We start from the raw sequence: 26,568 nt of genomic DNA on the forward strand, positions 1-26,568 counted from the left end.
CCAGGATCTGCGAGGCTGGCGACGGGCAGCAGGGCGGTGGGGGGCGCTGACGCTGAGGGGGCGTCTGTGCTACTTGGAAAGTGTGACTGTGTTCTGAGGACGCGTCAGAAGAGTGGCAGGGAAGAGGGTGACTGGCCCCGCGAACAGTGGCTCTGGGACAGCCAGCAGAGCCTGCCGATCTCTCTCTGGCCCTGGAGGGCGCCCGCCGCGCAGGACGGGGCCGGTTGTGCTGATTTGGGCCTCCCTCTGCCGGAGGCTCTGATGTAACTTTAAGGCTCTTCCCGGGTGGCACCGAGGCTAGGAACAGCCAGCTGTCTGTTTCCTTCCTGCCCCGACCGGAGGCCTGGCCTAGGGGGGTCTCCTTCCTAGCCCCAGGCCTCCTGGTGGTCAGCTCTCTCCTCCTCCGGCTGGCCCTCCCCTGGGCATGTGGTCAGGAGTGGGCCCCTCACCCTCCTCTCAGGTGGGCGGAGGGGCTTGGTCAGAGTGGGGAGACTGAGGCTGTCAGCCTAGGCCCCCCATCCCACCGGCTGCCTGGACTTAGAGCACCGAGTTCGCTCTGGGAGACCTTGGGGGCGGCTAACTTCTGAGAACCCACAGATGCATTCCCCAGCCCTACTCCCTCTTTCATGGAGACAGGCTGTGGCTCCTCGCAGCCCGGAGAAGCCCAGAGCTGAGCTGTTGGTGCTGTGCACATACTGCTAAAGTGTTTCTATTGGTTTGCATAGTATTTATTATTTTTCATATACACAAGGCTGATTACTGTACAGTTTACACTTTGAACACAGACTATGATATAGGTGCTTGAAGATATAGAAAACCTCTTCTCTAGTGAACATGCTGGTGCAATCCCGGGACAGCCACCAACTGAGAGCCAAGACCCTTTGAGACGGGGCACTGGCTCCCTGTGAGCCCTACAGCTACGCCTGGGGTCCTCACCTCAGCTTCTTAAGTCCCTAACACAAGGAACCCCGAATGCACTCCAAAGGTAATGATTTTCCATGGGAAGATGATTAATACTGAAACTGGCAGAGAAAGAGAGAGAGAGAGAGAGAGAGAGAGAGAGAGAGAGAGAGAGAGGCAACATAAAAAAAATTCCAGTTTATCCACAGGAGATTCTATACAGCTTCAGACATCACAGTAAAATCTGTGTGTATACTGAGTAGAGGGGAGCGGTGCCTCTGTGTGTGTCCTTAATGTCATGTAGAGAGTTCTGGGGCGGGGGGGGGGAACGGTCCACTGGGGAGAGGGAGGGGCTGTCACAAATGGAATGGGGGTGTGTGTGGGTAGGGAAGACTGGCAGATGAGGACATAGGATTAAGGTGCTGAACTGATTTCAAGCCTAGTTCTCTTTTTTTTTTCTTTCCAGGAAGCCCATATAGATTTCTTAGAGATATTGAAAAAATAAGTACCCTGTAACAAGTCAAAATGAAAATGTTTTAAAAAAATATATCATCCCCAGCCACAAAGAGCCCTTGTTCACTTCTGCATTCATGCGCTCTCTTGCGCTTGCTTTCTATCCCTCTCCCCCCGCACCCCCCCATTCTTGCTGCTTTTGTCCTGATTCCCAACAGAGATCGGTTGTCGCTAGAGGCAGGATTGAGGACTGTAGGTCATGCGTCTACAGTCGGTCATTCATGCGAATAGGAGACTAGAGGAAGTCCCTTACGGAGATCATGCCGTTAGCCTAGAGGAACATGTGCGCCGTTGTGCTGCCCTCCGGTCCAGCTCTCCTCCTGTGTGCATGGCAGAGTGTGTGGAGTTCAAGGGTTGGGTGTTGAGGTGTGATCCTAAGGGACACAAAGAGAGAAGGAGATACTTAGAATTTAAAGGTGCAACTCCCAGCAAAAACCCCAAATACTGAGTTTTGTGCTGGCTGCTCAGGCAGGGTCTGATTCAGGAAAAGCAGCCTCCCCAAGCAAGGCGATGAGCAGAAAGGTGTTGAGCTGGAAGCCCCTGACCTTCCTGAAATACCAGCCACCCTTCCCCACTCCCCACCCCAGAGGCTGCCTCTCAGAGGTGGCTGACCTGGCCGGTCCTAGTTCCCTGCCATACAAAACCCTCCTGTGTGGGTGCTCAGAGCCTCGGAGAGGAGGCAGGAGGCTCTCATGCCTATGCAGTCACCTGGGGGAGAAATGACTAGGTCTTGTACCTACGAAAGGGGCCATGATCATGAGCCAGGGCTTGTGCCAAGAGAGGGGCGAGGCTAGGCAGTGGGACCCTCTACTTTTTCAGTTCAGTGTAGCCAACATGCATCGATATCTGCTATGTGTCATCCCCGGGATCCCGGAGATGGAGGAGACAAGATCATGGCTCGAAGGGACAGCAGTGCCTCTTTGGTTCTGGTCCACAGCTCTTACTGTCAAGGGCCTCTAGCTCGTCTCCTCATGCCCCGTGGATGGACAGCCTCTGCTGTGGCCATGAGATCGTTGGAAGACCGGTGTAGTCTCCCTAAGATACTGTGCTTCAGGCTAGAAGACAGCGCTTCGCCTGCAGCATCAGTTCCACATTCTGCAGCCTGGGATTCACAGCGAGACCCCACTCCTGCCACCCCACAGTGCCTCATCCCCCAACCTGGGGTGAAACTCTGTTTCCAAGACCAGCCACTTGGGATTGTCTGCAGGGACCTTGGGATGGACGAGGAAAAGGAGGACACTTAAATAAAGAGGAGCTGCCAATCTCCTGGGTGGTGCAGGAAGTGACAAGGAATGCAGAACCCCATTCTGTCCCCACGCAGAGCTGTCTGGGGCCCTATAGGTGACAGGGTTGGGAGGAAGCTGGAGGTGACCAAGGTGAACTCACTCTGAATGGTTCTCCAGGAGTGGGAGGGTGGTGCTAGGTTCCTGGCCAGAGGCCTTCTACTGCTGTGGCTTGAAGGAGCTGTCACCCTGGAGGACAAGACTCTTCCGTCATAGTACCCTGCCTTCGAGCCCCCAGTGCCTGCCAGCTGCCTGCCTTTGTCCGTGGCTCTCCCGGCAAGGGTACTATGCACTCTCCTCTCCCCTAAAGTTCTGCCCACCGCCCTCAAGACCTCTCTTCCACAAAGCCTTCCTGATGACGCTGGCTCACTCTTGTTTCTCCCCTCACAACCCTGGAAACTTCTCTCCTGTCACTACCTTTATTTAGAGCGATCACACAGCGTAGTGGTTAAGAGCATGAACTCTGGAGCCAGATTGCCTGAGGTTCATGTCCTGTCTCAGCCAATTTCCTGCTGTGTGACCTTGGTCAGGTTACTTACGCTCTCTATAACTCAGTTTCCTCTGCTGGAAAACAAGGGCAATAAGAAGATGCACCTCACCCAGGCTCGTTTGGCTCAGTGGGTAGAGTGTTGGCCTGTGGACTGAGGGGTCCAGGGGTTGATTCTGGTTAAGGGCATGTACCTCAGTTGCAGGCTCGATACCCTGCCCTGGGCCCTGGTTGGGGCACGTGAGATAGGCAATCAATTGATGTGTCTCTCTCACATCGATGTTTCTCTCTCTCTCTCCCCTTTCCCTTCCATTCTCTTAAAAAAAATCAATGGGAAAATATCCTCAAGTGAGGATTAACAAGAAGAAGAAGAAGAAGAAGAAGAAGAAGAAGAAGAAGAAGAAGAAGAAGAAGAAGGAGAAGAAGAAGGAGAAGAAGAAGCACCTCATTAGATTATTATGATGTTTAGAAGAACTAAAGGTATATAAAGTGCTTCGGACAGTAAACGGTATGTGAATGTAACTACAAATGGACTCTCTGGAAATGCTGTCGTCATTCCCTTTTCCTGTCTGCATTCTTCCCCTAGCTGCAGTACAAACTCTCTGAGGGCAGCAGCCGGCCTTACCCTTCCTGGTGGTCCCCCAACTGCCTACCCCAGTGCTAAGCATGCCTCCAATAAGAGACCTTGTAAAATCTTGGCCCTGGGGAAGTCAGGCTACAATCTCTCACGCGCTTTTCTGCCCAGGCAGGGAGCAGAAGAGATCATTCTGTGGTGACTGCTCGTTTCATCTGTGGGTAAACGGAGACTCCCGAGGAGCGGACAGGCCCAGTGGGAGCGCCCAGGCAGCAGCAGAAGGGGGAGCAGAATGCAAGTCTCCTGGCCGCGTCCGGGATTCTTCCTCAGTCCCGCACCCCTTCTCCTGGGGGCCCCTTGAGAAAGGTCGTACTCTATATGGAGCCCCCCATGCTCAGTGGCTGCACTGGTCGGGTTCTTTTCCTCAATGCATCTCTCTGAGCTGTCCCACCTGTTCCCACCCTCTACTCAGTGTCTGCGGCTCTCTCTCCCCTCTCCCCAGCCCAGACTTCAATACACCTGCAATATCTGGGAGTGAGGGCGGACTGTAACTTAAAACAGCCAAATAAAACACGACCCCTACCCCCCTGCCCCTTCCCATTGAGATTATTACATTTTAAACCTAAAATATTCTACTGTCTGAGCTAACACGAGTCTTGCGACCCTACTGTTTGAATAGAAAGTGTCTCTTAAAAAGGAAACAAAACACCCAGCAGCCTTTCACGCTGCAGCTTTCAGCTTTCCGAGAGTCCCAGAAGGCGGAGCCAGATAGGTGCAGAGGACTGCCAGGAACCAGGCCCTGTCCCAGGTCTGTCCACAGCCCTCCAGCTGCCCAGCTACATGCTGTCGTTCTAACAGCTCTGACACCCTTTTTCTTGGCCCTAAGTACTTGGGCACAAAGCAAAACTCACCAGCTGCTACGGTCTGCCCCAAACAATCAGGCCTTGACTGAACAGCAATTGTCTAACTTCTTAAAAACTACCCAAAAGCTCCCCTCCCTGACCCGCCAGGCCTTACATGCAAACTTCTTCCCAAGGTGGGAGTGACTGTGGGGACATCAGAAGGGGCGGTTGTTGTCTGCTCGGTCCTCCCAGGGGATGGGTGTTCTGCTCTTTTGGGGTGTTCCACATCTCGGAACCAACTCTAACCATCATTCCTTCCAGCTCACCTTTTAAATCTAAAGTCTACAACTGTGCCACATCACCTCTAGGAGGTTTCTAAGGGAAAACCAAAACCAGCCATCCTAATTCACTCTTCCATATGCATGTCAAAATCACTTAAGCTGATGCAGAAGCTGAGCCCTAGAACTTTAATCCGGGGGGTCTGGGCAAGGACCAGGAGTCCGAATTTTAACAGACTCTCAGCTGACTGAGTGGGAGGGATGCAGATAACACTTTGAGAAACAGCGGATTCGAACTTACACTTTACAAAGTCGGTTCACAAACATAAACTCCTCGGTCACCCTCCCTGTAAGGGGGATATCTGTGTCATTGTTATTTTCTGACCAAGGAACCCAAGGCTTTGAAAGATCAACAGACTTGTCCAGGTTATACTACAAATCAGCTCTGTGACTGATTAAGCGCCAGAATACAGGCGTTCTCCTTTACCCTTCACAACCTGTAAACCAGAGGAGCCAGGCCTCAATCTAAACCCAAGCCCCAGCTTTCACCCTCTTTGAAATATATGCATCGATTCTCGTTACCTGCAGTAATGTTCTACAAAATTGGCCACAAACACTGGATTAGCCGGTACTGAACCATTGCTCCTGAGGAAAATACAGCGCCAGGCTCCTGCCAGCCTCCGTTCGCAATATTTTTGTCAACTAATGAATACATAACCTTGTGTGATGTGAGTTTCTGTTTAAAGACACCTTCTTTAATATATATCATTGGCTCATTAACATTGAATGCATGGCCAACAGTGCTCTAACTCGTGCTTGAATGAAGCTCATGGAACACATGTATTTTCCATGTCACAGCCTCCTGCACTTAGGAACATCACAGCCTCCTGCACTTAGGAACACTAGACAGCTCTGCAGCACTAGTCTTGGAGGCCATCTTATTTTATTTTTATAAATATATATATTTTTTTTATTTCAGAGAGGAAGGGAGAGGAAGAGAGATATAGAAACACCAATGATGAGAGAGAATCATGGATTGGCTGCCTCCTGCATGCCCCCTACTGGGGATTGAGCCCATAACCCGGGCATGTGCCCTGACCAGGAATCGAACCGTGACCTTCTGGTTCATAGGTCAATGCTCAACCACCAAGCTACACTGGCTGGGCTTGGAGGCCATTTTAAACAGCGAAATCAACAACAGATAGCCCCAAAATACAAAAAAAGAAAAGAAATCAGCCCGTGGCATTAAATACACTACAAAAAAGACACTTGTTTATATATGGTATGAGAGCTGAAACCAGAGGGCAGAGCGCCACCTCGTTTGACTTCAGCTGGGAACAGACTCAAAAATTTTTCACCACTGTGCGTGGGCCCATGAGTGACCGTGGACGTGCTGTGAGTGTTGGTTTGGGGGTGAACATAAATTTGAGTTAGTAGGTGGATCTGCAAGTGTGGAGTCCACGAATCATGAAGGCCGACTGCACATGCTTGCGAGTGGGTGGTAGCATTAAGGATCAGAGAGCTCTCACCCCCTTCACCGTCCTCTCTGCGGTCTGTCTTGCTGGGAGGGGAGCGCATTGTGGGCCCTTTGGGACCCAGGCAGGTGCCCGCCTCACTACTGGCTCCCTCCCCACTGTCCCACCACACACCCCTGGCCTTTTCCGGGCAGAGGCCCCAGCACTGTGCTGGAGCCAGGCTGCTCTGTGTCCCTGACACCCAACTCAGTGGTCTGGACCCACATCCCTGTGGGTGGTGCAGATAGAGCATCTACAGAAAAAAAAATTCCTAGGCACTGCCCTTCTCCCCAGGCTGGCTTCGGGGCTGCCTCTCTCCTGTTCAGGGGTGTCAGGAGGACCCAAGCCAGACAGGAGCTGAGTTTAAAGCCCCTGCTGCCGCCATGAGGAACAGAAGGCAGAGGAGTTTCTAATTATTTGCACCTTTGGATTATTTCCAGGGCTGATCACAGCGAATCTCCTAAACCAGCAGCCTGGCGGGACCCGCTGGCAGTGCCGGGGTTAACGCTGTGACCTCCTTAAGGGAAGCTGCTGAGGAGTCAGGTCTAATTTTATCCCATAGCTGGATCTGCCAGCCCCTTTTTGCCAAGTGCTGAGGTATCTTGGGAAACCCAGAGTCAGCACTTCTGGCGGCTGGGAGCAGCGGCAGCCCTGCCTTTTGCCGAGAGCAGAAAGCCGGAGCTGGCTCGCCGCTCAGCCCAGAGCCGGGGTCTGGGGGTTTGGATGGCAGCAGGCGGGTTAGTGCTGCGCTGGGGCCACGGTGCTTCCTCGCTTCCTGCCGACTCCCGCCCCGACGCATCCTGTACTGAGCTGCCCCGAGCCGGGTGCAATGAAGAACCTCGGGGCAGCTCAGTACAGGATCCCTCAGGGAGGATGAGGTCAGAGGGGACCGCTGAAGCCCCCGGCACCACAGGGCCCGCTGGAACATCTTCACGGCCCTGCTTCACGACACATCACCGCACACCAGGCTTCTCAGCCACACGGCCCCATGCTCACGCATGCCATGCACCAGGGCCCCACAGCCCTCCTGGCCTGTCGGGACAACACCACCACCCCTGGGCCTGCGAACTTCGCCCTTTCCTAGAAAGCAGGGCAGCGACAGGTTCCAAGAACCACCAAGGAGAATGGAGGCCTTAGGTTGGAGGGGACGTCTGCAGGGCTCCAGGTTCAAGGGACAGTCCAGTTCTAAGTCTGTCACTGTGGGTTGGACTAGCTCAGGCTAGACAGACTCAGCTTCCCTCTCTGATGCCCTGTCCCCATCTCCCAGGTCCCCACTGCTTGGTTGCCAGGGTGATGTTACTATGGCGATTACCAAGCGCTGTCACTCATCCAAGCATTTTTCAACTCTGTACTTTTGCACTTCCTGAGAGGTAGGTCAGCAGCTAGTGTTGACTCTGTTTTCTGGATGAGGCAATTGAGAGTCAGAGACACAGTTGGAAGGTGGGGATGAGAATCCATGCCCCTGGACCACAGCAACGCTGCCACCCTGCACCATGCTGGGAGGGGCGGGTGAGATGTGAGCAGCCATCCCCGGGCCCAGCCACTCCACGAAGACCAAGCCATGCAGAAAGGATGCAGAAAGACTGTTACCTCCAGAGAGGCCATTTGAGGGGGGTGCTCAAGATCACTGCTTCCCCCTTTTCAGGCTTGCCCGCTTCACTATCTGAGCCCCCTTCCTGCCCTCTATCAGGTCCGGCTGCAGGCTATTCCCTCTCCGCTCCACCTGGAGACAGCAGCAGAGACAGAACACAGGACAGATCGCACAGAGAGACAGGCAACAAGTGGGCAAGAGAATGAAAGGCATCATCCGGAGCGGGTGGCAACACTGCCTCCCGGGGAAAGGAAGGCTCGAAGGGGAACCCAGACGGGTGAGCACAGCACAGACTGGAACCCGAAGTGCCGGGCGCAGAGGCGAGCAGCAGGTACAGGTGCTGGGCCACTCGGAAGAGCGAGTGCCTCAGAGGCTGTGGCCACCACAGTACCTTGATGTGTCTCATAAAGTTATCAATATCAACTTCCATCTCCCCAGGATCTTCCTGGGGCCCCTCGACAATCACCTCCTCATGCTCCTGGGTGTCATCGCCACCAGACGACTCTATCTGCCGAACAACTTTGCGGATGATCTGGAAAAGAGAGGGCGGGGAGAAAGGGCTGGCGAAGCCATGACGGAGCTCAAAAAGAGCGGGTTCCCAGGAATGAAGTTGGGGGAGAGGCAGCCTTTGTCCTCAAGTGGCAAGAACAGGGATGGGTCTCTCACTCCCAGCACTGTGTGGAAACACTCGAGTTGGACAGCCTCAGAGGGACTAGAATTTGCAGAGGGGTCTTAGCAGGTTTTCAATGACACGGTTGGACCATGCGTAACTTCTGTCTTAGCCCACCGCAATTCCTCTGCCTCTTGGTATGGAGGGCAGTTTACACTGTCTGTCATACTTGTACACCTATGAGCTCCTGAGGGCAGAGGACATTTCCTTTTCAACTATGGTAATTCAATGCCATCTACCCATTCCCTTATTCATTCATCTAAGTAGTCTAGCAACTGTTTACTTTGCACCTACCATGTGCTAGGAGTGGGGGATGAAAACATAAACAAGCATGACCCCTGCCCGCACAAAGCTCGTGCGCTGAAGGACAGACGAACATAAGGGGTCTGCTCCAATGTAGTGTGAGCAGCATCCTAGGGGAGCACATACGAGGTCTTCCCTTTGCTCCTTCTTCTCCCTTCTGCCAAAACCTAGCAGAGTGCCCAACCCTAGACAGGCAACTTCATGTCTACCGAGTTAAAATCTGCTGCCAACTCAATGCATTTCCACATCCTTTTCATTTTAAGAGGCCAGTGATAGTCTGGGGACCACCATACTGCTGTCCTACAGCTATTTTCAGGGCTGGGCATCACAGGACTAGGTCTGGGCTGTTCCATGGGCTTCGGTCCTTCTGGAAGAGTGAGGCAGGAGCTCAGTTCAGGCTGAATCCGGGCAAAGTGGCTATGAGGAGTGTCACGTCCGGATCACAGAGGACAGGAGCCCGTGGCACCTGAACTGTCCCAGCTGAGCCATGCTTACCCCTCTGAGAGGGAGGCGGGTCCATGGCCTGCCCTTTAGCCTTTGGCCTGCGTGCCTCCCCCTAGTTCAGGGGACTCTCTGCACCCACCTTTTTGGTGACAATGTTGCCCTGCTCATCTGTGAATTGTTCCTCAGTCACCTGCTCCCCTGGAATATTCTGAAGCTCACTCCCCTGCAATTAGAGAAAGGGAGAAAACTCAAGATTCATAAGCAGGAGTCTGGGAACAGGATTAGAGGATGAGGAGATAGAATAGCAGCAGCAGCAGCCACAGCCACAGTCCGACAAATCCCCACCCCGGCCGGAAACTCCAACGCAGCAGGTAGAGGCAGCCAAACCACCCGCTCCAAGTGCCCAGAGCTTTGTGTGCGGTCCCCACAATAGCACCGGGGAGCAGGCAAACAGGGCCGATTATGCAAGTTTCACCGAGAAGACTAAGAGGAAGTGAGGCGCCTAATTTGCATTTCTACAGCACTTGACAGTGAAGAAGCCCTCCACAGACACCATCACACTGTGTGTAACTTGAGGACAGAAGCAGGATGAGAACAGTCTGCTGAATCCCAGAGCTGAGCTTTGTCAGTCCTCGCTGAGGGGTGGCTCTGCTCCCAGGGCAGAGCCTGTCCCCTGAGGCCTTCCTGTCCCTTCTCTTCCAACACATCTCCTGACCTGAAGGCCTGCGCCTTGCCCCAGCTCGTCCCTACACATCCCTGCACTGTGCCCTCAGCCCGGCCTCCTGACCTTCTGGCCTCCGCACTCCCACCTCCAGCTCCAGGCCTGCCTTTTGCCTCCGGCCTGGCGATTACCTTGAAGAGGACCCGACGCCGGACCACCCTGGTGGAGATGGTCTCCTCGTCGTCACTCAGGCCCTCGTTCTCCCCCAGCTCCTTGTCCAGTTCCTGGTGGATGTGCTTCAGCACGAAGCACAGAGAGCCCTTAAAAATGTGCATCACGTTCTGACAGCTGACCAGGAAGAAGCTCAGGAGCACCAAGGTGACCAGGAGCTGGGTGATGAAAGTCCACATCCTCACCAGCCCGCCCTCCGGGCGGCAGTGGAGCCAGGGCTCTGGCCGCTGCAGGGGTGCAACCTCTCATTCTCCTCTTGGACCCCCGAGGCCTCCTGGGACCCCTCCCATCCTCGCTCCTCAGGCTCCCACTCTTTCTCTCCAGGCAGAACACCGACCGGCCCTTCACTGGAACTGCCCGCCTGAGTGTCCTGCTGCCGAGCAGCCCCAGGCTCTACCCTCCTGCCTGGGTGACGTCAGGCTTTGATAATTTTAGCTTTCAACCCAGCTGCTGGGGCTGTCCAACGGGGCGAGAAGAAAGCCGGCAGGTGTGTGTGTCCCGGGCACGGGGAGAACATGTCAAAGTCACTGTGGGAGACCCTGCCCCGCCCCACTGAGAGCCTGAGGAGGGACATGGCCCCTCACCTTTCCTCCCTGCCCGCCCCCATGGAACTAGAGGCAGCTCTGCCCAGGGAAGCGTTCTCGTTCAGGGACTCCACAAAATAAATGTCCGGAGGATAAGTGTCCGCAGTTACGTGTGTGTTTCCTGGGGCTGCTATTGCCTGATCAGAATGATGTTCTCATGGGGATGGGACCAGCTAATACCCTGGAGAGTTAGGGGTTTATTTCAAAAATAGCCCTGAGATAAGTGATTTGCCCAGGCCCAGTGCTGCAGGGCCCAGCACAGGTGGTGGGGCTGTGCAGTTCCCATCAGCCTCTTCACTGGGCACAGCAACCCTAAATGTAAGCGTGTAACCAGCGTGTCTATTTCAGGCCTGTCCTCAAAGGCTCTTCCCATGCTGACTGTCAACGCCCGCCCACGAAGAGCAGGAACCACGCGCATTAAGCCCGTCTTTACAGAGCTGATTCACAAATGCGGCCGCAGCAGCTGTGGCTGAAAGGAATTCACTTTTGGGATCAGGCTGTTCCTCCACGTGGCAGAGAGAACAAAGATCTGGGACACAGCACACTGACCTGACAACGCCCTCACTGTGGGGAGTTGGGGAAGCTGGGTGCCTCCTCTGGGCCTCAGTTTCCTCCTCCCTTAAAAGAGGGTGAATTAAAGTGCTCCCGAGAGTGCTGTGAAGACCACAGGGCTGTGAGTACCACCACTATCCTACATAATAAAAGGCTAATATGCAAATTGACCGAACGGCTGAGCAACCGGTCGCTATGATGTGCACTGACCACTAGGGGCAGATGCTCAACACAGGAGCTGCCCCCTGGTGGTCAGTGTGCTCTTACAGGGGGAGCGCTGCTCAGCCAGAAGCCGGGCTCATGGCTGGAGAGCGCAGCGGCAGTGGTGGGAGCCTCTTCTGCCTTCGTGGCAGTGCTAAGGACCCCTTGGGGGACATCCCCTGAGGGGTCCTGGACTGTGAGAGGGCAAAAAAACCCCCCCCCCCCCCCCGTGCACAAATTTTGTGTACTAGGCCTCTAGTCAATAATAACAGCAAACACTTTCACATACTAACTCAGTTTAGCCTTGCAATGATCCTACCATGCAGGCTCTATCACCTTCCACAAAGGAAAAGGGGGCACAGACAGGTTAAGGCACCTGCCTATGTGAAAGAGTAAGTAAACGAAGGAGTCAGATTTCAAACTCCCGCCACCACCACGGCACAGCACTGCCCCATTTCAACAAGAAAGCACTGGAAAAATAGAAGCTGCAGCATATCTGGTTTTGGCCCAGCCAAGAAGAGTCCAATTCCAGGTATTTCCCCCCAGGTCGTCAGGGGAGGACTGGCTGGCTCACGATCATTTCAGGCCTGCCTCCCAAGCCCCCAATGATGAGGCATCTCTCTCTCTCCGCGTCACTGTTCTCAGAGATTCACTGGAAATACTGGCAAATGGGTGCTTTGTAAACCGTCACCTTAAATGGACCTCGTGATCATCCCCTGGGTCCTGCCAGATGATTAGGACAACAGCTCATCCACACCATCCAATCCTGTCCTAGGCTGGGGAGGCGTTAGGTGTGCCTGCCCCCCCCCTCCCCCCGCCCTGCCGTAATGACACGCCCACTGGGAAAAAGGAGGAGGTCTGGCCTCTCCTGGTTCATCGTGTGACCCTGGACACACCCTCAGGCACTCTGGGCCTCAGTTTCCTCATTTATAAATGAGTCAGATGGACCAAATGACCTAGAGCAGTGGTTCTCAACCTTCCTAATGCTGCAACCCTTTAATACAGTTCCTCATGTTGTGGTGACCCCCAGTTTCATTGTTACAAATTGAACATAATTAAAGCATAGTGATTAATCACAAAAACAATATGTAATTATATATGTGTTTTCCGATGGTCTTAGGCGACCCCTGTGAAAGGGTCGTTCAACCCCCAAAGGGGTCGCGACCCACAGGTTGGCGACCCACAGGTTGAGAACTGCTGACATAGAGGGTTTCTCCCTTGATCCTCTGGGGTGATACTGCTTTCTCCCCAGGCTTTCCCTCACCAAAGGCTGACTGCAGAGGAAAGGTGGAAAATACCGCTCCTGCAGTCTTTCTCTTTCCCCAGGAGTCAGGAGTCCAAACCCGGTTAAGAGCTCCTGTGCTCTGGGCCGAGCACTTGCTACTGGGAGCAGCAGCAGAGGGGACCAAGGAATAGCTCGATAGCAAAACGTGCACCGGGGTGGGCTGGGGTTAAAAATGGACGCAGCCGCCTGTCCTGTCCGAGGCACATACTTGGCAAGGACGCATTCTAAATAAAACCCGATTAATTCCTAGCAGCTCTTGGCCGTCGGCAGCCTGGGACCATTGTGGAGCCAGCGCGCGGCCTGCGGTCCTCAGGGTGCCTGCGGGCACTGGTTTCAGGTAGGAGCACAGGAAGAGAAGAAAGCAGCAGGCGGGACCAGGAGGAAGGAGGCGGCTCCTGGGTGAGGAAACGGTGCTGACTGAACAGTGAGAAGCCAAAGGAGACACGGAACACACACTCATGCACACATTAAAAATACATGGGCACAGACCAGCAACGCCAATTTCATAAGAACCCGTAAATTTAAAAAAGACACATTAATAAGATATCTGGAATTTGCTTCAAAATAATCTGGGGGAGGTGGGAGAGAGTGGATGGGGGTTCAGGTGAAACAAGATTGGCCATGTGTAGGTAATTGTGCAGCCTGGGTGGTGTGTGCATGGAGAGTTGATATGATATTCTGTCTGTTTTGTATTTATTTGCAGTTTTTCATAATAAAACCTTTTTTAAAAAACACACATTAATTCCTGGCTGGCATGGCTCAGTGAGTGTCAACCTATGAACCAGGAGGTCATGGTTTGAATATGATATTCTGTCTGTTTTTGTATTTATTTGCAGTTTTTCATAATAAAACTTTTTTTTCAAAAAACACATTAATTCCTGGCTGGCATGGCTCAGTGAGTGTCAACCTATGAACCAGGAGGTCAGTGTTTGATTCCTGGTCAGGGCACATGCCCGGGTTGCGGGCTCCATCCCCAGTGTGGGGCATGCAGGAGGCAGCCGATCGATGATTCTCTCTCATCATTGATGTTTCTATCTCTCTCTCCCTCTCCCTTCCTCTCTGAAATCAATAAAATATATCTAAACAAACAAACAAACAAAAACCACATTAAAGTGGATGCCTGTGGGAATGAGGAGGGGCAAGAAAATGGGAATGGAGCATGAAGATAAAAGTGAACGAACAGAAAAAGTACAGTAGGACAACTGAAAGGGGTGGAAGGAGGGAGAGCTGATGGAGGACGAGGCCAGGGAACCGGAGGAGAGGAGAGCGAGTCTGTGGTGGGAAGGTTCTCCCCGTCCCTCTCCTGTGCCCCTTGATGAGCCCACCCCAGAACCAGAATTCCCGCTGGGTGAACCTCGGCAATAGTCCATTCACTCCTCGTTTACCAGTGAGGAAACCAAGGTGCCAAGAAGAGGGGCTTGTCCACAGCCACGCAGACCATGGTTGGACCAGTTAGCCCAACACCCAGCTCTAAGCCCTTTCTAAAACATGACGAAAAGAGAAAACAAGACCCATGGCTTTGGAGTCAGCCAGGCTGGACTCAAAGCCCACTTCTGACCCTGTGACCTTGGGCGAGTTGCTCAACCATCAGCTGCAGATGGGAATCACCTCTGGGAGCCGGGCAGTTGTGAGGATGATGACAGCACAGGCTGTGCCTGAGCGCTCAGGAGCTCCACACAGGTCAGCCCCTCCCTTCCCTCAGTAGGGGTCAAGGAGGCAGACAGGTAGACCAAGACCAAGGAAGCTTCTAGAGAAAGTGAAGCCACCGCCACAATGCTTAAAGCAAATAAACATGCTCAGCTCTGGGCTGAGTGAAGAGGAGGTGGCCTGGTGCTGGGACAGGCATCAGCAGGCCCCTCCCTGCGGGCTCTCACCTTTACCAGCTGGGAGAAGGTGCTCTCTGCCTCCTGCACCCGCTCTCGGTGGCCTTGTTGTCTTCGTTCCCAGTCAGCCTGCAGGCTCTCGGCCTCCGGCTGCTCTGGCTGCAAGTGCTCAGTCGCAGACACCAGGACCTTCTCATACTCCCGAGACCCACTGGGCTCCAGCCCTTTGACAGTGGTGACGGTTCTCTGGAATGAGTGTGGGCCTCGCGTGACCTCCTCTTGCCAGGAACCTTGTGCAGCATCTTGCAGGTACGAGACAATGGAGCCTTCCCCATCCCAGTCCTGCAGTCTGGGGTCCCGGAAGAGAGAAAGGACACCTGGTCACCCTTCAGTCTCTGCTCTTTGAGATACCCTCCCCCTCCAGAGCCCTGGCTCACCCAGGACACATCCTATACAGCCCACCTGAGGGACGGGAGAGTGTGAGCAAATCACATAGCTTCCTGCCCTGTCCAGACAGGTACAGGTGGGCCATCCATGCTGTCCAGGTGGGGAGGGCCACGGGTACCAGTGCCATTGGTGCCCTCCCTTTGAGTGGTCGGCCCTACTCTGGGCTCCCAAGGCACTAGGCTCACACCAAAGATCCAGTCATGGGGCCTCCACACCCATCACGTTTCCCACCTCCCCCCCAGCCCTCCAGGCCACCTGCACTCAACAGTCCTCATCTCTGTGCTCACCTGAAAGGCAGTCACTCCCTCCCCCTGGAAACACACTCTTCTGTGGCCTCTGGGACACCCCATTTGCCTGGTTTCCCCCCACTCTCTGGCCTCTCCTTTTCCGTGTCCTTTGTTAGTTCCTCCTAATTTCCCTGACTTCTGAACATTGGAGCACCCAGGGCCCAATTCTCAGACCTCAGCTCTATCTACACCCACTTCCTAAAGGAGCGAGTTCAGGCCATGGCTTTACACCCCATCCGCATGCTGCTCATGCCCAGGTGCCTGCCTCCAGCACCACCTCCTCGAACTGCAGGTGGAAAACGGCCTCCTTAACATCTCTCCTCCGGATTCCTAACAGGGACCTTGAGGACACGTCAGACCAGTTCCGCCCAGTCTTCCCCAGTCTGTGATAAAGGGCACCTTCATCCTTTCAGTTGTGAGGTCAAGGACACTGGTGAGCTCTTTGACTTCCGTTTCTCACACCCCACATCTTATTTGTAAGCAAACCCCTTTTGTCTCCAGCACCACCTCCTCGAACTGCAGGTGGGAAACGGCCTCCTCAACATCTCTCCTCCAGATTCCTAACAGGGACCTTGAGGACATGGTCAGACCAGTTCCGCCCAGTCTTCCCCAGTCTGTGGTAAAGGGCACCTTCATCCTTTCAGTTGTGAGGTCAAGGACACTGGTGAGCTCTTTGACTTCCGTTTCTCACACCCCATGTCTTATTTGTAAGCAAACCCCTTTTGGTTCAACTTTCAAAATATACGCTGAGCATAGCCACTTCTCACCACCACCACGGCTACCATGTTGGTCCACATCACCAACACTGGCCTCCTCGCTCATCTCCCTGTTTCTACCCTTGGCCATGTCAGGCTGCTGTCAAGGCATCTGTTAGGTCACCTCACTCCTCTGCTCAGAACCCTCCAATGGCTCCGCATTTCTCCCAGTAAATGCCCAAGTCTTTCTATGAGCCTCAGGGCCTGGCACATCTGGCCTCATTACCTCCCCGACCCCATCTTCCTTGATCTACTGTAGGCACAGTGACCTCCTCACTGTGCCTTAACTGTGCCAGGCATGCCCTACTTCAAGGCCTCTGCACTAGCTGGGCCTTCGGCTGGATGTCACCCCTAATTCCTTTAAGTCTTTATTCCAACGTCACTCTCCCAGGCTTCCCTGGCCACCTTATCTATAATTTCAGCCACCCCTTCTCCCCCTGCCCCCCACACCTCCTGCTCTCATTCTCTGCTTTATTTTTCTTTTTAGCACTTAATATCTAGCATTTCTCTTTTAGTTTTATTTACTTTATCTTGGTTACCATCAGTTTCTCCATTAGAATATAAACTTCTTACAGGTAGAGACTGTCTGTTTTGTTCAGTGCCGTATCCCCAGTACCTAGGCATTTTTTTTATAAATGCTTGGCACATAGTAGGCACTCAAGACATATTGCTGAGTGAGTGAACAAAATTCGTCCCCATCAGAGGGCTGAACAAGGTCCCAGAGCCACACTGTAACATCCTGAGGCCCAGCGTCCAGGCCTTCTGGTTCCTCATCTGGTGACCCCTCTGTGGCCACGGTGCAGAGGCCAGCACACAGCTAAGTGTTCAATCAATGCTGTTGGGTGAATGGCCATCAGGGTTGTTGGAAGATGGCCTCTCTCACAGGAAAGCCAGTATTTCACTTTGAACCCTCACAGGCTCAGTCTGTCCAATTCTCCCCCTCCCCCTACTCAAAGGATTAGTTTGGGAACGAAATAAATCCTTGCATCTTCTAAACAACCTTCCTCTCCCTCCTCCAATGGTATTTGGGCCACACTGAGTGGACCCTGGGGACTGGCCAGTCAGCTCCACATTTTGAGTGGAGCAGTGTGGATGGGAAGGGGACATGAGAACAGGTTTCCCACGGCCTGGCCGGGCCTGAGCTCCTTGGGTGGCCGCAGCCTTCTGGAACACATAAACTGTGTCCTTGCTTTAGGGGGAATTGAGGAAGCACAGTGACATGGAAGAAACAGCTGCGGTCGCTTGTTTCCTGTGCCAGCCGGTCCAGGAGGGCCAACGCGAGACCCGCCCCATGCCTGTCTCCTCTCTCCCCATCGCCGCAAGCCCCCTCGGCACTCGGAGCACCGGGAGTGTGGTGTCCACGGTGTGGCTGTGAGCTCTCTGTGTCTGAGGGCTCTCTGGGTCCCAGAGGTGCACAAGGCCCTTCTGCCCGAACTGCCACCGATGCTTCCCTGCTGCTGGCACAGCACCAGGCCTTCTAGTCACAGGGAGCTTGGTGAGGAGTCACCCACAAGAACGGCCGGCTCTGACAGCTGAAAGCTCTGTCCTGCCCTAGATAAACCCACCAGCCTCACTGTTTCAAAAAGGCAAAGGAGAAAGGGCACCATTATCAGCTCTGTCACACGCAAGCTGCGTGACCACACGAATGACTTCCCGGGCCCTGGGGCTTGTAGGTTTCTAAATATGGTCTTCAACGATAAGCACTCCACAGTGATAGGGGCCCAGGCACCCAGCCCCAGCTGCACTTAGAGACGTGGTTCCTCCAAGCCTAGAACCTCTCCCCTAAGTGTGCTCCCCCATCCCAACACCCTAAGCCTCTCTCCTGCGGGCCACAGCCAGGGGTGTCTTGGGGAGGAACTGGCCTTTGCAGACCACAGTTCCATTCTCACAGGACAGGGGTCAGACTGAGCTCTGGGCGGCTTTGGAGGCCAGCTGGTGATACTGAATGGATTTGTCCCAGGACGTTTAGAACACAGAGTCAGGGTGGGCAGCAGCACCCAAGCATTCAATGCCAGGCACAATGTCACCCGGAAACCCAGGACGAGGAAAGGCATCCCACCCCGGCAGCCCAGCCCTTACCTGTCCTGGCTTGTCTCCATCACCCGACTCACAGTGGGGGATTCTGTGATGCGGGCTTGCACCCTCTGCTGGCCTGAAACAAGAGACACTTCATTCTCTGAGTCCTGCCCTGCACCTGTCGAGTCCTCCTGCCTCTTATGACCTGGCAGCTTCTCTTCTGACCTCTGACCTTCCTCCTGGTCAAGCAAATCGATAAGGCCATTTGTGGCATCTGAATCCACTGTGTCATCCTCCACAAGGTCCAGAGAGCCCAGCGTGGGGCCCTGGGTTCCCTCGGAGAACGCCCCCTCCAGCTTCCACTCGTGGCCGGTGGCGTCAGAGTCCTCGGCCTTGCTGCACTCCAGAGAGGAGTCCTCAGCAGTGACCAGAGAGGGTGTGAGGCCCGCGGACCACACCTGCATGTCAGACATCTCCAGCATGGCGTCATGCTCCGTGGCCGCCAAGGGGATGGCGTCTATGACGGCCACCTCGTTCCAGTACTGGTCTGCACGCAGCGGAGAGGGAAGCGCGTAGTGCAGGGAGGCAGGGGACAGCAGCTCGTCCTGCAGCGAGGAGTAACCTGGATGGGCAGACAGAGGGCAACATGCTCCAGAAGCGATTTTTGTCACACACGCTCACGTGCAAGTCCACGCGCGCGCGCACACACACACACACACACGCACACACGGCCACGGCCACGGCCACAGAGAGGCATGCACATTCCGGGCGAGCGGCTTTCCAAGCTCAAACTCCGTTGCTCAGGGCTTGTGGCTGCTGCCCAGAGCACCTGGGCAGGAGAAACAAGGCTCTGGTTTGGGTGGGGGCAGCCAGGGAGAGGGGCAAAGAGGAGGGCGCCTTTGCTGGACGGCAAAGAGAACGGAATTCCTTTCCAGCTCAGAGCTAGATCAAGAAGCCTTGATCCAAAGGACTTGTGTTCCAATCTGTCTCCAATGGAGGAAAACCCCACTTCTCCATGGCTGGGCAGAAAGAAATGTTGTTCTTTCTTTGCTCAAAACGTCCCTTTAGCACAGTCCTTGGAGTATCTGTCAGGAATGTATCTTAAAGGGAGGGAGCAGCCCACCCAGGTCCAGGGTCAGAAACCGAGCTGCCTTGGAGGGGTTTAGTGGGCACACTGAACACCCACAGGCCTCGGTGCAGTGCTCAAATGGGAAATCATTTGGTTTGGGATGAAGTAACTTTTCCTCACATTGCCAAATGGTTCTGGCAACTTGAATAATCTCAAGAGACGCAAGGGAGGGCTCTAAGGGTTCAGAACAGGGTCCAGGAGGCACCAGGCAGGTCGGCTGCCAGCTCAGTCCTCTGCCCTGAGCTCCTTGCCGGCAGGCCCTGAGTTGTGTTCCAGCTCCTGGTCAGCAGTGAGCAGGTGGGACCGGAGCCAGCTGGCTCAGGACACTGTGCACGGTACCCTGGTCAGCACAGCCTGTTCTTAACGTCTGTTCCTTCCTGACTGGCTCGGCCAGGAGTCCCTGCTAGTTTTCTGATTGGCTTTGGTATTGGTTCCCTGATGTTCAGAAGTGACTAGGAGCCCAAGTGAGTGGCACGTGTAAATGTGTGAGAACCTGTGAGCCAGCTGAATGAGCACTGTCCTGTCAGGCGGCTCCTCTAGCCAGGAATGGGGAGTCCCTGTGAAAAGGGGACAGAGGGCCTCCGACTCCCCTTCAGAGCAGGTGCCAATCTGTGGGTGGGAGAAGGAGCTAGAAGATTCTCCATTTGGCTCAGCTTGTCTGGGGAACTAGGGAGTGTACCTACAGCTTCTGAAGACCCAACAGAGCCAAAGGGAGGACCTGGGTATGGTGGCGCTGCCCCCTGCAGCGTACCTTGCTAGATACTCTAAGCTGGTGTCCAGGCTCTTCATTCTGCCGTTCATCCCGCACCCCCCCATCCCCCACATCAGGCTCTTTCCTGGGCTGGGCCTTTCTTTAGCCAAATGGGCCCTCCTGATTCCCAGCTCTGGGCCTCAGCTGCTCCCAGCCCTTCTCTCCTTCTGACAATACCATCTCCAGCTACCCTCATTCACTTGTTCAACAAAACATATTAATTAAGGTCCAATTACAAGCCTTGTACCAGGCTAAAGGGTTGGGGATTGCAAACACACAGCACACACAAACAAGGTTCTCTTTGTCCTCTTTTTCATGATGTTTTCTCAACGACTTCCATTCACGTTGATTTCCCCCTCTTTGAACCCAGCCATGTTCCCCACTCAGCTGCTCATGAACTGTGCACTCTTTGAGGGCAGGGATGGTGTCTACCTTTTCCTCCCATGTGCCTAGACCGGATTGGGAATTCATTGGCTCCAAAGACTCTCTGGGTGTGTGAGGGAGACACCAGAACAGGAACAGGTGACCTTGTCCATATTCTAGCATTTACATGTCTCAATGAGCCCAGAACCATGCTATGTGATTGACACACATCTTCTCTTAAACTTCCCAGGAGAGTTTTCTTCCTGACTGATCACTACAAGTCTGTGTGGTTCCAGGTCTCAACATTAGGAGGAGGAGAAAGAGACCATGAGGTGGTGGGGTGGCCGGTGGGTAGGGTTATGCAGTGGCAGAGACTAAGGGACTCCCCTTTCAGATCTGACCAAAGTAGGAACAGAGATGTGGGAGAGTAAGAGAAATGGGTGGGTCAAATATTACCACAATATGAACTGCAAGTCATTGTATGTGAATCTGTGACCTAAGGAATTGGGAAGCCAGGGGCAATGGCCTTCAAACCCTCCAAAGAAATCTCTCCAGATATATGCAAGCAGGGCACTTTAGATTCAGGTAATTACTTTTCTTCTTGTTATTTTGAAAGCGTTATTATATTCTATTACTACTGGAGCACCTATTTTGTATAAAAGATATCTAACATGTTATTTTAAATTATTATTACAACAACCCTACAAGGAAAGTAATATTATTCCTACTTTATACATTAGGAAACTAGAGGTGCAGCGACTTGCTTAAGGCACAGTTGGTCAGAGTGGTCTTTTCACTAGAATCTGCCATTAATATATATATATATATTTTTAAATGCTTACCCGAGGATATTTTTTTCATTGATTTTTAAAGAAAGTGAAAGGGAGGGAGGAGGGGGGTAGTTAGAGACAGAGAAAAACATCCATAGGAAAGGGACACTTTGACTGGTTCCCTCCTGCACAAGTTGAGGCCAGGAATAGAATCTGCAACCAAGGTACATGCCCTTGACCAGGAATCAAACCCATGACCCTTTGGTCTGGGGGCCAATTCTCTAACCACTGAGCAACCAGCCAGGGCCCATTAATATCTTTTAAAGATATCTTTATTGAGGAACAGTTGAAATACAATAAATGCACATACAGGGTAGGGCAAAGGTAGGCTTACAGTTGTTTGTATGGAGGAAGACATGCAGGTTATGATTATTACAACAGCTTTATGAACTCTGTATTTTGCATATTAACAACTGTAAACCTCCTTTTGCTCCACCTTGTGTTTATTTACTTATTTATTGAATGATTTCAGAGAGGAAGGGAGAGGGAGAGAAAGATAGAAACATCAATGATGAGAATCACTGATTGGCTGCCTCCTGCATGACCCCCACTGGGCACTGAGCCTGCAACCTGGGCATGTTCCCTGACTGGGAATCGAACCATGACCTCTTGGTTCATAGGTCGACGCTCAACCACTGAGCCACGCCGGCCAGGCCCCCCCTCCCTGTATTTAAAGTAGATAATTTGATAGGCTCTGACATAGGTATACACCCCTGAAACCATCATGCAGAGGGGAACACCCATCATTCCTGAAAGGTTTCCTCATGCTTCGTAATCTTTTCTTTCACCACTCCATTTCCAGGTAACTACTGATCTGCTTCCTGTTACTATAGTTTGGATTCCTTGAATTTTATATAAATGGAATTATACAGTGTGCACTCTTTTTTGTCTGGCTTTTCACTCAACTTAATAGTTGGGTATAATCCATATTGTTACAGGAATCGATGATTTTTGCATTTTTATTGCTAAGCTGTATTCCATTGGATGGATAGACTACAGTTTGCTAATGGACATTTGGGGTTTCCAACATGGGGCTATTACAAATAAAGCTGCTTGCCTGTGTGGACATACACTGTCTTTACTTTGTGGAAATCCTTAGGGGTGGAATGGCTGGGTCATATGGCATATGTTTAACTTTTCAAGAAACAACCGAAGTGTTTTCCAAAGTGGCTGTCCCATTTTACATTCCCACCAGCAGTGTATGAAAGTTTCAGTTCCTCCACATCCTTGTCAACATTTGGTATGGTCAGTCTTTTTCATTTTATTCTTATGGGTAGTGGTATCTCCTGGTAATTTTAATTTGTATCTCCCTAATGTTGAGAATCTTTCCATGCACTTATTTGCCATCTGAACATTTTATGGATTAAGTATCTGTCCATTCTAAAATTTGGGTTGTTTGTTTTCTTATTGTGAGTTCTGAGAGTTCTTTATATATTCTGGATACAAGACCTATATCAGATTTGCCAATATTTTCTCCCAATCTGTGCCTGGTCTTTTCATTTTCTTCACAGGGTACATTGCAGAGAAGAAGTTTTGATGAAGTTCAAATGATCAATTTGTTCTTCTATGGATTGTGCTTTCGGTGTTCTATCTAAGAAATCATTGTCTTACCCAAGGTCATTAAGGTTTTCTTTTATGTTTTCATCTAGAAGTTTTATAGTTTTGTTTCTATAAATTTTTATATAGGTTTTAGACTTAATTTATAATCCATTTCAAGTTATTTTTTTGTACATGGTGCAAAGTATAAATCCAAGTTCATTTTTGCATGTGGATATCCAATTGGTCCAGTACCACTTGTTGCAAACAGTTTCCTTTCTCTATTGAATTGCTTTTGCACCTTTGTAAAAATCAGTCGTTCATACACATGTGGTTCTGTTTCTGGATTCTATTCTGTTCCACTGATTATCTTTTTTTCTTTTTTTGACAGATCCTGCCGCAGGTTTATTTGTACAAACAGCACAGGAGGACACCAGCGCCATGCAGACAGCAGCCTAGGGGTTCCACCAGTCCTTCCGTCCTCACGTCCGCAGACGGAGGCCTCTACTGTGGAGCCTTCGTGGGGGTCTGGGCACCTTTGGGAGCGGGAGCCTGGGCACTTTTGGGGGCAGGAGCCTGAGCCCCTTTGAGAGCCTGAGCTGCAGCCGCACCTGCAGCCTGGGGCTTGGTTTCTGCCTTGGCCTTGGTCTTTGGCTGGCAGAGCCTGAGCCCCTTGGCAATGTGGGCACGAGCACGTTTCCCAAGCTTGGGGTGAGCGATGTAGGCAAGTTGACTGAGTTTGCGGCTGCCGCCCTTTGGGATATTGGGCCTGGGCTCCTTGGGCTTGACCAGGGCCTTGATGGCCTCAGCGTGAGCGCTTATGGCCTTGGCGTTGGCTTGTATCTTCTTCAGGCCCTTCTTGTTTTGCTTCTTGGCAAAGCACATGTTCCTTAGGAACTTGGGGTCTACCCCCTTAAGAGATTCATATCTTTGTGATCTGGGTTTCTTGATGCCGTTTCTGTGCCATTTTCGGGACTGGTTGTGCGTGGTGTGGTTCTTGGACTTGGCCATCTCTGCACAGAAGCCCGCGACTCGCGAAGCACCAGGGACCAGAAGAGAAAATGATTATTTATCTTTATGACAATACCACCCTGTACTGATTACCATAGCGTTGTAATAAATCTTGAAGTCAGGTAATATGAGTTCAAATTTGTTCATTCCTCCCACTCTGTTCATTCTTCAGGTCTTTTCATGTGAATTTTAGAACTACTTTGTCAATTTCTGGGGGGAAAAGCATATTGGGATCTTGACTGAGATTGCACCAAATACATAGATCATTTTGAGAGAATTGACAATATCAAGTCTACTGGTCCATCATCAAGGTGTACCTCTACCTTTATTTAAGCCTTCTTCAATTCCTCTCAGAAATGTTTTGTAGTTTTCAATGTGTAAGTCTTTCACATCTTTCATCAGATATATCTCCAAGTATTTCAATTTTTTCAATGCTATTGTAAATAGTATTCTTTTATAATTGTTTATTGCTAGTATATAAATTCAACTGATTTTATATCTTGAAATTGTATCTTGCAAGCGTATTGAACTTATTTATCAATCACTTCTTGTAGATTCCACTAGATTTTTTTATACATGTGATCTTGTTGTCTGAGTAAATGGTTTACTTCTTCCTTTCCAATGTGGTTGCCATTTATTTCTCTTACTTGCCCTATTGTACTGGCTAGCACCCCTAATAAATGTTGAACAGAAGCAGTAAGAGTACATATCATTGTCTTGTAACTGAACTTAGAGTCAAAGCATTTATCATAAAGTGTAAGGTTAGCTTTAGGTTTTTTTGTAGATGCCCTTCATCAGGTTGAATGCATTCTTTTCTATTCCTACTTTCCCGAGAGGTTTTTTGGTTTTTAATCAGGAATGGATGTTGGATTTGTCAAATTCTTGTTCTATATCTATTATGATGATCATATGGTTGTTGTTTTATTACTTTGTTAATATGATGAATTATATTGATTACATGATCTCTATTCTTTTAAATTTGTTAAGGTGTGTTGTATGGCCCAGAAGGCAGTTTTCTTGGCAAATGTTCCATGTGAGCTTGAGAAGAATGTATATTGTGCTATGGTTGGGTTGTTTCGTCTTCTAGGAGAAATTGACCTCTTTATTGTTATGTAACACTCTTCTTTATCCCTAACTTTACTTGTTTTGAAGTCTGCTCTGTCTGAAATTAATATAACCATTCCTGCTTTCTTTTGTGTTTTTTGATCCACTCTGACAATCTCTATCTTTTAATTGATGCATTTAGACCATTGACACTCAAATGATCATCTATATATTTGGGTTAATATCTACCATATTTATTATTGTTTTCTATTTGTTGTCCTCGTTCTTTGTTCCTATTTTTGTCTTCCACTCTTTTTTTTGACTTTTGTGATTTTGAGTATTTTATATGAATCAATTTCTTCCCTTTCCTAGAATATTGGTTATGCTTTTTAAAAAAACTTGTTTTAAACAATTGCCTTAGAGTTTGCAATATACATTTCCAAGTAATACAAGTCTACTTTCAAATAACACCATACCACTTCATGGGCAATGTGAATACCTTATAATAACATAATAATCTTATTTCTTCCCTCCTGTTCCTTCTATCATAGATGTCTGCTGTCATTCATCATTCATTTTGCTTATATATAAGCATAAATAAATACATTGCTGCTATTATTTTGAACAAGCTTATCCTATAGATCAACTAAAATAAGAAAAATAAAAGTTTTTATTTTATCTTTACTTAATCCTTCTTTGATGTTCTTCCTTACTCTATGTAGATTTGAGTTTCTGATCTGTATTATTTTCTTTCTCTCCAAAGAACTTATTTTAATATTTTTTTTTTGCAAGACAAGCCTGCTGGCAACATATTCCCTCAATTTTTGTTTGTATTAGTATTTACTTCTTCACTTTTGAAGGATAATTTTTCAGGATACAGGATTCTAGATTGCTGTATTTTTTTTCCTCTTAACACTTTAAATATTTCACTCCACTTTCTCCTTGTTTTCAGGGCTTCTGAAGAGACATCTAATTAGAAAATAATGTATTTATCCTGTCTGTTATCCTTTTCCTTTGGCCTGAAGGGCTTTTGTTTTCCCCTTTAACATTGCTTGTAGCATGGCTCTCCTGATGAATTCTTTCAGCTTTTGTAAGTCTGGAAAAATTTCTTTTGCCTTCAGTTTTAGAAGTTATTTTTGTTAGGTACAAAATTCTAGGTTACCTTAGAGATGTTCTTTAAAAATGTTGCTCCACTGTCTTCTCATTTATTTCCAACGAGAAACCTGATATTCTTTGTTCATTTTTACATACTGTGGTTTTTGTTTTTGTTTTTTGGCTGCTTTTAAGACTTTATAACTGGTTTTGACCAATTTGTCTAAAATATGCCTTGGCATAGTTGCTTTCATGTTTCTTGTGCATGTGGTTCATTGAATTCCTTGGATCTGTGTATTTATAGCTTTCATCAAATTTGGAAAAATTTCAGCCATTATTTCTTGAAATACTTTTTCACTCAGTTCTCTGTTGGGAATTCTAATTTCACAAATATAAGGTCACTTGAAATTGTCACATAGCTCACTGATTTTTTAAAATTTTCTTTTCTTTCTGTGTTCCATTTTGGAGAGTTTCTATTACTATGTAGTCAAATCCAGTAATCTTTTCTTCTGTAATGTCTAATCCTACCCGGTGTATTTTTAATCCTACACATTATAGTTTTATCTCTAGA

General features: G+C 50.4%; 2 protein-coding genes across 5 annotated transcripts in view; both read right to left on the minus strand.

Moving 5' to 3' along the window:
• Nucleotides 1-77: 77 nt before the first annotated feature.
• Nucleotides 78-26,568, minus strand: part of ANK1 (ankyrin 1, erythrocytic) — a 624,245-nt gene continuing 597,754 nt past the window's right edge. The window contains exons 44-49 of one of the 3 annotated variants that reach the window (XM_014536490.1): nt 18,305-18,863; nt 14,788-15,085; nt 9,539-9,622; nt 8,374-8,514; nt 7,982-8,114; nt 78-1,787 (exon numbers count right to left, since the gene is read on the minus strand). In XM_014536490.1, coding sequence (XP_014391976.1) covers nt 8,016-8,114; nt 8,374-8,514; nt 9,539-9,622; nt 14,788-15,085; nt 18,305-18,863 — 1,181 coding nt within the window. In that variant the 3' untranslated portion in view covers nt 78-1,787; nt 7,982-8,015. Of the gene's footprint in view, nt 1,788-7,981; nt 8,115-8,373; nt 8,515-9,538; nt 9,623-10,251; nt 10,680-14,787; nt 15,086-18,304; nt 18,864-26,568 lie in introns of those variants that run through there. The other 2 variants (XM_005856455.2, XM_005856456.2) reach the window with 2 other exon arrangements.
• Nucleotides 23,230-24,334, minus strand: LOC102259046 (60S ribosomal protein L29). Of its 2 annotated transcripts, XM_005856452.2 has the most exons (2): nt 23,445-24,334; nt 23,230-23,402 (listed from the first exon to the last, which is right to left on the minus strand). In XM_005856452.2, exons 1-2 carry the CDS (start codon nt 23,859-23,861, stop codon nt 23,355-23,357), a joined length of 465 nt encoding a protein of 154 aa, XP_005856514.1. In that variant the 5' UTR covers nt 23,862-24,334; the 3' UTR covers nt 23,230-23,354. The 2 variants fall into 2 exon arrangements, with proteins under 2 accessions (XP_005856514.1, XP_014392064.1); XM_014536578.1 differs by having other exon boundaries at nt 23,230-24,330.

This window comes from Myotis brandtii, unplaced genomic scaffold (genome assembly GCF_000412655.1).
Source record: "Myotis brandtii unplaced genomic scaffold, ASM41265v1 scaffold103, whole genome shotgun sequence".
NCBI lineage: Eukaryota > Metazoa > Chordata > Mammalia > Chiroptera > Vespertilionidae > Myotis > Myotis brandtii.